This window comes from Natrix helvetica, assembly GCF_964273705.1.
Source record: "Natrix helvetica genome assembly, chromosome: 2".
In the NCBI taxonomy this organism is placed as follows: Eukaryota; Metazoa; Chordata; class Lepidosauria; order Squamata; family Natricidae; genus Natrix; species Natrix helvetica.
Window position 1 is genome coordinate 102323647 of NC_138552.1, and position 12033 is coordinate 102335679.

The 12033-nt window shown below is 39.9% G+C and overlaps 1 protein-coding gene across 4 annotated transcripts in view; it reads right to left on the reverse strand.

Moving 5' to 3' along the window:
- Positions 1 to 1917: 1917 nt before the first annotated feature.
- Positions 1918 to 12033, reverse strand: part of SLC49A3 (solute carrier family 49 member 3) — a 51037-nt gene continuing 40921 nt past the window's right edge. For 3 of the 4 annotated variants that reach the window (XM_081943507.1, XM_081943509.1, XM_081943508.1), the window contains 4 exons: positions 8746 to 8898; positions 6940 to 7097; positions 5157 to 5269; positions 1920 to 3085 (listed from right to left, as the gene is read on the reverse strand). In XM_081943507.1, the coding sequence (XP_081799633.1) occupies positions 2934 to 3085; positions 5157 to 5269; positions 6940 to 7097; positions 8746 to 8898 (576 nt within the window). In that variant the 3' untranslated portion in view covers positions 1920 to 2933. Of the gene's footprint in view, positions 3086 to 5156; positions 5270 to 6939; positions 7098 to 8745; positions 8899 to 12033 lie in introns of all 4 variants that reach the window. The other variant, XM_081943510.1, reaches the window with a different exon arrangement.

The window sequence follows — 12033 nt, forward strand, 5'->3', positions numbered from 1 at the left end:
TTGCTGGTCAGTGACCAAAATAAAGAAACTATAAGACTATTTTAGGGTTAGGGTTTTATATACTCCTAAAAGTGTCTGCAAAGTTTTTCAGAACAAAGGACCATCTTACACTGATATTTTAGGGGGGGTGGGACCTTTAAGCATTTATATTTCTGAATCTTTGATCCAAGAAAAAGATTTCCAAGAAAATTAAGAAAATTGTATGGGATAATTGTAGCAGGCTCAGATGGTTTAATCCAGGGGTCTCCAAACTTGGCAACTCTAAGACTTGTGGACTTCAACTCCCAGAATTCCCCAGCCAGAAATCACTCAGAAAGGTTGTTTTCCTGATCAAACAGGCAAAAAGGAGTCTCTCCATGGCTTTGCTTTTGCATCATTCAGTATTTTCTAAACTGAATTATATATTTACTTAGCTTTTTAAAAAATCACTTGGATTGCTGTAATCGGTAACCAAGTAGGCCTCTATTTTCCATGTTGCCTGAAGATTCAGTTATATATTTTGTACCGCAGTTTAACTATCTTGACTCAAAAGACTTTTTGGAACAGACAAGCTGATAGTTTCCTCCTGGAGATCTCTACCGTCCTCCTCGGTCAAGTAGGGTTCAAAGGCTTTGAAAAGGAATTACTGGTAAGCCAGTTCCGAAAAAGATGACGACTGATAAAGTAGTTCAGGGTATATGATTGCCATTTGAAAAGAATTAGGTCAGAGGGGATGCCTTTGAATATACCTAATACACAACTGATCACTGCTGTGCTATTCTCGACTTTAACTGAAACACAAAATATTTTCTAACTGGGTATGCCCCTGTGGTTGACACACACACAGATCCTCAGGTGGATCGAGTGCGCTTTCCCTCATTCAAAATGGGGGCCCAAGAAAGTTTTAGAGAAAGATTTAAGTTTTGCAGCAGTCCGTCAAACGCACTTTCTCCTCCTGGCGCCAGTTGGACTTGGCACCCATTGAAATTGCTGTGAAATTTGAACCTCCTCGATTTTTTCCCCTCCATCCCGCTTCCCCCTGAGCTGCCTTGCTTTAGAAGAGAGGTGGTGATAGGCCTTTGCTGACATCAGCATTGGATTAGTGACTCAGTCACAGGGTGGCAGAGTGAAACATTTAGGTATTCATTGTCTAAAAGATGGCACAGAAGGGAGCCTTCCTTTGAAAGCTATGGGGTTAATGCATTGAACTTTATTCATTAAGCTGAGCAAGGTTTTGTGGCAAAGGCCTACTTCTAACATACAAATCATGTGTGGCCAACGGAGTAGCATGCCGTGCTTGCTTTTTGCAATATATGCGCTTAACAACTTGCTCCCAAACAATAGTGAAATTCTAATAATTAGGAGAGTGTCCCCACAGTGTGCTTAAACAGAAGCTAGCAATGCACATCAACTTGTTTACTTGTTTCTTCTGTATTAGTTTTGTGGTGTGCCTAGTTTTCTACTTAATCTGCCTTGCAAACTCCTTTTCTTCTCTTTGAAGTAGCAGTCCTGAAATGCAATGACTGTAAACATTATTTATAAGGTTATGCTTTTCTTTTTCATTTCGATATTTAAATATGTTTGTCTTCAGGGTCTAACCTTAAAAGAGATCTGTATATATTTTTGCTATGTATTTATGTTTGGTTGCATTTTGATTGTATATTTTGCATTGATTTAAAATATTCTGTATCAAGTACATTGTGACTACTGGATATGCCTAGAGTTCTCTGTTACAAATATAACAGTTAAATTTCTGTTGTACCTAGTTATGCTTGTCCATTGTGTTTTTATGCTGCAGGAACAGTCATAAGCACCCTTCATCTAATTGGTCAAAATAGGTAAAAGACAATCATGAGCAAATAAATGCATGCACTCTTCTAAAGCCTATCCATAAGATTATGTTCGTAGAAGATATTATACATTGGCCTCATCCATGTTCTGCTTGGTTTAATTAAACAGAACTCTTGAACTCCATTTACAATTCAAAACACTTCAAGTAAGTTCTGTAACAAATGATCTGTAACAAATAATGTGCGGCATAGGGCTACTTCTTCAGAGCTCTTCCGTTTTGTTCCCTTCCACTGTCCCATCAAATAATATCCCACAGCTAGATGTGTTGATGCTTCTTCTGCAATCCATGAAGTTTTCATAAGCTTATTAGTTCCATGGTTGGGATGGTAGTTCTCAAACAGTACATACCCAGCTTCACAGCCAAATTCTGCCCTTTGTAGCAACTATATCAGCTGCACGTAGATGCTCCTATTGAACCATCCTGGACACAAGGAGGCGTGGTGGAAGACCTGAAATATTTTGCTGTTTCAAGCATCTGCTTTCTTTGCAAAAATTAGCCAAGTACATAAATCATACTAAACCATAAACTTTGGTATAGTGCAAAGTGGAGCCAAACAATTTCTATACTCTCCTGGGTGAACCCAAACCTCTACACAGCTTTCTAGGAAGAAAAGGAGTGATTACCCAGAACTGTGCTGCAATTTAGCACCATTGCCTAAGATTAAGTTCTATTTAAGTGAAAATCTGAAAAAGTGTATCCAATAATGGCAACGAATGAAGCTGCCTATTAGCACAGAGCATGGTTCAGTCTTCCCTCCTCTATGAATATTTATGAATATCTATTATCCTTTTCTCTCCCTGCTCCCAATATTGTCCGTTTGTTCTCCATTAAGACAGTGCAACAGCTTAGCCTTTACATCCTGACCAACCCTTCCTCCCTCCCTCCTTCCCTCTATGTTTCCTTACTGATGTCTTCCTTTTGGAAGAAGGTGGGGCTGTTTGAAATGCTTCCACGCCATTCAACTATCAGAAGGAATAAAAAGAACCAATGTTTTACAGTCAATTATCACAAAGTTATAATTTATTGAGTTTATGGCACTTAGGGTGTCTACTGATTTTAAGGCATATGGCTTAGTCCAGAGTTCATTTAGAAATATTCCATCTCATGCTGTTACTACAACATCCCCATCTTCTGTTTTGTTGGTGGAAGAGTCTTGAGATGTTTCTGCAGAGATCCTCTTGTAATTAGTGTGAAATGTAATGATAAAGAGACAGGATGCCACAGTGCTGATTCCAGCCATCACCAGCATTGCATCTGTAAGAAAAAAAAATGGATATTCTCCAGCACTTCATTTTGAAATATATAGAAGCAAAACCCAATAGTTCTTAAACTATATTTAATTAAGTTTCACTTAGCCACTTAGAAATATGCAATGCATACAACACTGTATGGGGATTTTACGCAAATCAGTTGAAATCTGAATTATTACTGAATTAATATTAGTATTTTGTAAAACAACATATGTCTCAAGAAGTTTACCAAAATTGCATAATGAGAAAGTTGTTTAACCAAAGATACAATGATACACGATAATATCCTGTTTGAGGTTTGAGGAACAAATCAAATTAAGTTCATCAAATAAGACACAAAGCAAGTATATACATCTGCAACGCTGACACTAAACCTAGACTATGTCGGTGTTCTGAGTAACGCACCCATTGAAAGCAGAACTCCGAGGCAGGTAGAGTCCTCAAAGGACATGTTTATTGGATACATCATATCGGCCACAGCTGGTGAAAATCAACTCTAAAAGTTCCTGTGGTTTTCATCTAATTAAAAGAGTAAAACTCCCCCCTCCCCCGTTGTGTCACCAGTCACATTGTCCAATGAATACAGCTGGCAGGCTCCTCTCCTTCACCCGCCACCTGTCACGATGACCTTGGTTACCACAGGAAAACTGTTTATTTTGACTGTTAGCTGGGCTATCTACTCCCCCCTCCACTCTCTCAGGCTTTGTGGAAACTATGAGGCAGCATAAGATTCGCTTCAGCCAGGTTCGCTTCAGAGTTGACAGACGAGGCAACATTTTGGCAGCAAGGCCACCTTTCCTAATTTTGGGCAAACCAAAAGCTGCTGCTGGTGAGGCCTAATAAATGTTGGCCTCACCACTTGTGGCCAACAATTCCTCAGTCAAGGAATTACCACGTCAGACAAACAAACAGTAAACACCAACCTAATCCACTACCAAGAAGAAAACAAAACTCCCGTCAACATTGATAGGGCAAGCCACTGTATCTAAATAACCAAAATCAGAGAACATCACAGGGTCACAATTCTCTCCACTTTTTTTTTCTTATAAGGATCTTGGAGGGCTTAAAAAGCAAACCCTAAACAACAATTTAATAGAATATCATACAACTATTTTGAACCATCAAATTTAAGTAGCTTGAACAAAAAAGCTGCTGGGACCCTCAAAAAGAATTGGGGGCACACTAGAATGATTGCCCACAGATGGTCTAAAGCAGGGCTGTCAAACTCGCAGACCGGATGTGTCACGCACTGGCCATGCCCACACCCGGTTTAGCAAAGGGGGGAAAAACTCCTGATGCATCTCGTGATGCTGCCATGATGACGTGAGTTTGACACACATGGTCTAAACAATAAGATGAGTTTGCCTTCTGTCCTGATAACAACCATGATATATTATTTATTTTATATCCCACCTTTATTATTTTTATAAACAACTCAAGACAGCGAATATAATCCTTCCTCCTTCTATTTTCCCTATAGCAGTGATGGCAAACCTTTTTCATCTCGGGTGCCAAAAGCACACGAGTTCGAATCCCAGAAGGGCATGGATAGCTGATAAGAGCTAAATAGCTTGAAATGGATGTATACTAGCCTCCCTTTATTTCTTTGTCAGTAAACATAAATTCATCTCACAGGTTTGTTACTGCAGGGAGAAAAGGGATAAGGGGGTGTTAAATATATCACCATATGCTCTTGTATAAAAAGATACAAAACTAACAATTAAAAATCTAAGAAACTACAACGCCTTGAAAAACAGGTTTGAGGAAACAGCTCACACCGTTACATTTCCTCTAGGATTGAACCCGTAAAAACTTGATAATCCAAGGCAAATACATGTCAAAGTAGATTTGGGGTACATAGTTATTTTCCAGATAAGATCCTTGGTTACTTCATCCATCCCCAAATAAAAGTGAATAAACTAAGCCATTAAAAAAAGAAGAAGAAGAAGAATGGCTCATAAGCAACTCTAGGATTTCATTCAACTTTATGTAACCTTGATGCTGGTGAAGAATCAGCTGGTGACTTTAATCCAACCATTCACGTCCCAACAAATCTTTCCAAGGAACATACTTACTTGACCAATCCATTGGTGGACCTAGGGATGGAGCACAGGTAGAGAAAGGAGCATTCTTTTTTTCCACAGCCAAGTTCTGGAAGAGTAGTATGAAGAGAACTCCTAGGATCTGGCTGTTGAAACAAAACTGACTGTTACCCATCTTGTGATCTATATACAGTATATAAAAATGGCTCTGTGTGTGTGTGTGTTCCAGCATAATTCTGGAACGCCTCGAGCAATTTCAAACTTGGAACACAGATGGCTTACTCTCTGGAAAAAAATACTGTGGGGGTAAGACATCCCTAACACCCCTTGGGGTGTGTGTTCTGTTAAGATGCAGCCTGTTGTGCCTTTAAATGGCTTCTACTGTACTGCTGTAAAATGGCTTCTACTGTAAAGCGCAGTGAATTGCCATGGTAACAACTTCACAGTACTCCACAAGGGGGCTCCCTCTGGTAAGGGGGAAAATCCAACATTAGAAATTACATTTGGTCCGGACATTTCCCCCCTGTAAATAAATACCAAGGCAACACCGGGTTATCGGCTAGTAACATCTAAAATATACCTATTTTGAAGCAAGATTTTCAGCTTTAACAACCAAGATTTGCTTTGGGGGTTAAAATAGACCTTCAGGGTGACCTAGCTATTGATTTACTGTAGAATCTAACCTAGTTTTTTTTCTTAGCATCATTTCTTATTGGCATCAATAAGACTGTGTGTCCAAAAAATTCTAGCTACCACAGTCAAACAAGAACGCACTGAAGATGTCAGATTTTGAAAGGAACAAGTAGGAAATCTTCCTGTTCCCTTCTTTACCAGGAATCTTTTTCTATATTTATGGAGCCGGGAGAGAGTTTGAAAAAGATAGCTTTTCTTAAGCCATAAGAATACTGTTCTGTTGGTGGGTATATTACTGCTGGAACTGGCGACTCTGTAATTAAACAAAACAGACAACATATATACAAAGCAACTACAGTGACCAAAGAATCAGCGTACTTTCCTAATAAGAATTCTTGCACTGTCCCTCTGCAATGTTTTTTCTACTTGAGTGAACACAGCCTTCTCTTTTCTTCACTCTTATGTGACTTGAATAAAGTACCTGTTTTGTAACATAAGCTTATTGCGTTCTGACTGGCATGAAGCAGAGGGATAAGAAACAAGAGCTTAAACGAAGGCAAAGATGAAAGAGCCGTTCCCTCCTGGGAAACATTTAATTGCCTCTATGCTGCAATGTCCTGCACTCTGTTCTGCAATGTCCTGCACTATTGCGCACAAATTCTTTCCTTAGAAATGATTTTGTTTAGCTTCACTTCCAAAGCGTGGGAGAAAAACCAAGTTATTTAAATTTATTAGTGCTTTCCTAGGATTGGAGCAATTCTGACTCCTACTGGCTTCAAATGAAAATAATCCATCAGTCGCTCCTCCTGGAAATCCTATATTAATTTAGTGCAGAAGTCCCCAAAGGTAGCAACTTTAAGACTTGTGGACCTCAACTCCCAGAATTCTCCAGCCAGCTATACTGATTTAGATCTCTGATTTAGTGTTTCTCAATCTTGGCAACTTTTAAGATGACTTTCTCAACCAGCGTTTTTTGTGGAATAGCCTAAAGCCCAAAGGTCTTGGTTCACATGTGATGCTGGGCCATAAACTATGATTGGCTAACCATAATGGCTGGAATCAACATCACACTGAACCCCACCCAAAACAAAACCCAGTGAATGAGTCCAGTTATTGCCCAGAGAAGATCAATTTCCATTTTCCATTTCCAATTTCAATTACTTGAATGAATCTGCTGAGCTACCTGATCACAAAAATGATCCCAGATGATGTTCCTTCTCCTACAGGATAAGAGCATTCAACATTTAGTTCCATCGCGATGGGATAGATAGAAAATCCAAAAAGCCCAAAAAGACTGCTTAATATGGCCACAGCGTAGGTTTGTTCTCTCATCTGAGATACCTGCAGGAAGAGAAGGGAACATACCCATAGCCAATGAGGAAGTCTCTATAGCATTATGTTCAGCAGATATTCCTGCCACCCAGAGCCATGCTGCACATTTATATCTGAGCATGGCACATTAGGCTGTTCTCCAGTTTCTCCCTGATGCTAATGCATCCATTTAGATTTAGTTCTTTAGATAATATTTCATTTGAGTGTCTGGCGACTCCTGGAGTCAACAAATCCGTGCATTTTTCTATGCAACATTTTTGAAAGTGGTTTGTTGCAGTGATGAAATTCATTTTTTTTTACTACCGGTTCGGTGGGCAACGCTTGGTGGGCGTGGCAGGGGAAGGATACTGCAAAATTCCCATTTCCTCCCCACTCCTGGGGGAAGTATATTGCAAGATCCCCATTCTCTCCCCACTTCTGGGGGAAGCATACTGCAAAATCCCCATTCCCACCCCACTCCTGGGGGAAGGATACTGGGGGAAGGATACTGCAAAATCCCTATTCCCACCCCACTCCTGGGGGAAGGATACTGCAAAATCCCTATTCCCTCCCCACTCCTGGGGGAAGGATACTGGGGGAAGGATACTGCAAAATCCCTATTCCCACCCCACTCCTGGGGGAAGGATACTGCAAAATCCCTATTCCCTCCCCACTCCTGGGGGAAGCATACTGCAAAATCCCCATTCCCACCCCACTCCTGGGGGAAGGATACTGCAAAATCCCTATTCCCACCCCACTCCTGGGGGAAGGATACTGCAAAATCCCTATTCCCTCCCCACTCCTGGGGGAAGCATACTGCAAAATCCCTATTCCCACCCCACTCCTGGGGGAAGGATACTGCAAAATCCCTATTCCCACCCCACTCCTGGGGGAAGCATACTGCAAAATCCCCATTCCTACCCCACTCCTGGGGGAAGGATACTGGGGGAAGGATACTGCAAAATCCCTATTCCCACCCCACTCCTGGGGGAAGGATACTGCAAAATCCCTATTCCCTCCCCACTCCTGGGAAAAGGCTATTGCAAAATCCTTCAAAATCCTATGGAACTTTCAATAGGGAATTTTGGGAACTGAAGCCCCATTTCTTTTTGAAGATGCAAAATTGGGAAGTCTGTTCTTAAAAAAAAGTTTTTAAAGCAATAATAACAAGTGATTAAGAACCCCAAAATGTGTCTTGGCACTATTTTAACCACCAATACACTCATGAGAACTTTTATACTAGTTAAAAGTTTGTAAATAATATGGAATGATTAGATGATCTTACGAAATGTTGACATGGGTTCAGTTTTTCTTTCTCTATTCCTGATTTCTATTCATTCTATTTTATTCTCCTAAGACTTCAGTGGAATCAAAGAAGTGAGATGATTCTACTTATTCTGTCTTCAAAATATTCCTCTGATCTCCTTCTCCAGTATCAGAATGAAAGTGAAAATATTACAACCTTCATTATATCGCTTGGCACTGGAGGGATTAAGTGTTAATCAGCCCTTACTTAAACATCTATGGTTACATGGAAAACACACTTCTCTTAATAACCACATTACAAGATTTAGATGATTAACTATTTCCTAGAGGATGGGATTTATTCAGCTGAAAAGTTCATTATCTCTACAGAAGGGCAGACAGAAGCATTATTTCAGTTTCAAAATATATTTACCACTGCAAATCCAATGCAAGTCAAAGAAGATAGAGCAAAACTGATTTTGGTAGTTTCTGTAAACTTCTTTGTCCTATCTACATATAGTCCAAGGAAAAAGGCACCAATGAGCCCAAATATAATGAACAAGGCTCCGGTCAAACCTGCAAAAAACTGTACAAGATATTGGATTAAAGGCAAATAGTTGAACAACTTCAGGAATAAAGAGTAGTACTCTTTTTTTCTTAATCACTAAATTTATGACTAAAAATAATAATCACCAAGCTGGTAACAATTTTAAAAACATTGAAGGATACACACACACACAAATATTATATATAATACTTCATTTCTAAAGTATTGAGATAAAGTATTGAGAAGTATTGAGAAAGTATAGAGTTGTAGTGGCGCAGTGAAAGGAATGCAGTATTGCAGGCTAATTCTGCCGACTGCCAGGAGTTCGATTCTGATTCGATCCTTCTGAGCTTGGTAAAATGAGGCCTTGGATTGTGGGGGGCAATATGCTGCTTAGAGAGCGCCGCAAAGCACTATGAAATGGTATGTAAGTCTAAGTGCTATTGCTATTTAAAATGTGTGTAGCCATCTCTGTATGTATCTAATACATCTAGAAGAATGAGTTCAGTAATTCAAGTTAGTGATATTGGGTAATATATTGAAATCTGGAAATTAGGGAAATTTCAAAAGGAAAATAGAAGCCTCATAAGTCTTATAACTTATTATCAAGAGAGATCCTGGGTTCAGCTAAGTGCTTTGTGATTAATCTCTCAGTTTTAATGTCCTAAGAATTGGAAAGGCTAGATGTTATCTTTTTAGGCAAACTTTGGATCTTCATTTTATGAGTGGTTTTGAAATGCAGGCCACACAGCTGAAACCTGTGGCACAATTTCAGAGCACAATACAATATAATACAATACATAATACAATAGCTTTTTATGACCATTGACAAAAAAGGAGGAAAACTTGGTAACAAAAGTGCTTATCCAATAATTATAAAACCAATATTATCAGAATTCTATTTCACAAACACATTAGTTAAGCAAAACTTAATCACATCCAGAGAAATAAAAGTCAGATTGATCAGACAATAATACCTGGAAATAAAATGAATTCAGCTAGTAGATGGTGGGCTATTGGTTGTAACCAGGAATCTTGGCAGTAAAGGCAATCTAACAAAACATGGCTTAATGTTTCGATAACAACTTCACCTCAATGGCAAAGAAGTTGTTATTTATTTAAATCAATGTTTTCTCAAACTTGGCAACTTTAAGATGTGTGAACGTCAGATGGATGAATCCATCTGTCATGGATTCCCAGAATTCCATGACAGATGGATGTCTTCTCTGGCTTCCAATGTCTTCTCTGAATTTGGAAGCTGTTATTGAAGTTAGATCTCTTGCCAGCTTAAAAAAAAAAGGGGGGGGGGATAACTGCGAAAGAACAAATTTTGAGGAGGGGCAGACAGATGTAATCGGCTTTCAGATATACAGTGTGCTGATTACGACCTGATTAAGATGGATGTTTCTATTCCATCACTAGAACTTCTGCAGGTGAAAAACTAGCATTTCAGATGCTTATACAAGGTCTTACTCTTGGGTGAAACAAGTCATCAATTAAAATCAGAGGGCCGAATTCACGGAACGGGACGGGCGGCAGCGGCAAAATCGCTTGATCAATATGAGAGGATGCATTTTATTTCACCCAGGGAATGTGACCAGCTTACAACAAAATTCAGCCATGTAAATGTTTAAGTCTGTAAAACAATGCAGAACTGCATTGAAATGAAAATTAGTAACTATAGGACATGGTTTGTCTAAAAACTTTCCCCCAAATTAATCATAAGTGAATTCTAAAACTTCCAATTTTAAATTCTAAAACTAGATTCTCAGTCTGTTGTAAATTAATGAATTAACAATATAAGAATGAATTGCACTATAAAACCTAATGATCAGTAGTAAGTTACAGTTAATAGTTCGTTCATGCATGACCAAATATTAGAGTAAATATGAAGATGTTACTCATGTAGACCAGAACTCATCAAAATCTTGTTATAGTATCTATAATATTGTAGGGCAGTGATGGCAAATCTTTTCGGCACCAAGTGCCCAAACCAGAATGTGCGTGCATGTGGGTCCCGAGTCCCTTCTGGGAGAGGGCGCGGTTTATAAATTAAATAAAAGTTAAAGTTAAGTTAAAAGGTGTGCTGGAGTGCCGGAAAACCAAAGATCAGCTGGCTGGTGCCCATGTGCATGCAGGCCACCTGATCTTCAGGCTTCCATTGTGTGCATGCCTGTTTTTTTGGCTATTTATCAGGCCAAAAGTGCCCTACAAAAGGGTCTGAAAAACGCCATGAAAAATGTCATGAAAAGGCTCCAAAAACAGCCCAAAAATCGGCATGAAAAATGGCTGGAAAAAGCCCTCCAAATGGCCTGTTTTGTGGCCATTTTTCGGGCTGTTTTTAGGCTGTTTTCTGGAGGTCCGGTGTCCGTGAAAACCAGCATGTGCAGTTCTGAAACCAGAAGAGCAGCTGGCGACAGTGCACATGCCCACAGAGAGGGCTCTGCGTGCCACCTGGTTGTAGGGCTTTTCTTACATGGTAAGAAAAAGTTAACAAGCAAGAAAAAAGGAAAAATAAATACTTGAGGATCTTTACAGAAGGAATGTTGTGACCATGCCTGAAGCTAGAGTCACCTGAGTCCATCAACTGAACTGAACCTGTTCTCCATTAGAACAGGTTTGACTTGTTTGAGAACCTTCTTAAATCTCTTAAAGACAAGCAATTTTATCTGAATCTGAAGGAAAACTTTGTTGAAATGGAGAGATTAGTAAGTGGATCAGTGGTGGGATACAACAGGTACGCCCTGGTACAGGTGTACCGGTGCCTGCTGGGAGCACCAGGTACCGTTCCAGTATGGTACTCTAGAGGGAGCACTTACCCGCCCGGTGTCCTTACCTGTATTTGAGTTGATCGGGGCTTCTGCGCACGGAGAGTACAGCAGCTGGAGCATCGCAGGCGGTAAGTACACATGTGCGCGCTGCATGCATGCTGTGCGTGCGCATTCATGTGGTGGACGCCTGGCCCCGTTGCACCGTACCGGTTGCAACAGGATCCAGAACCCACCACTGAAGTGGATATAATTGGCTGGTTTCTACAAAGTGTACTTGGATATACTTTGGAATAAGGCCTCTTATTATAAGAATCAGTATTGAAAAGCCTTTTTCCAATAACTCTCTTAGCTTGTGCAAATTTGACAGAATGCAGGAAATCAAGAGGGAGGCCGCATGGAGGAG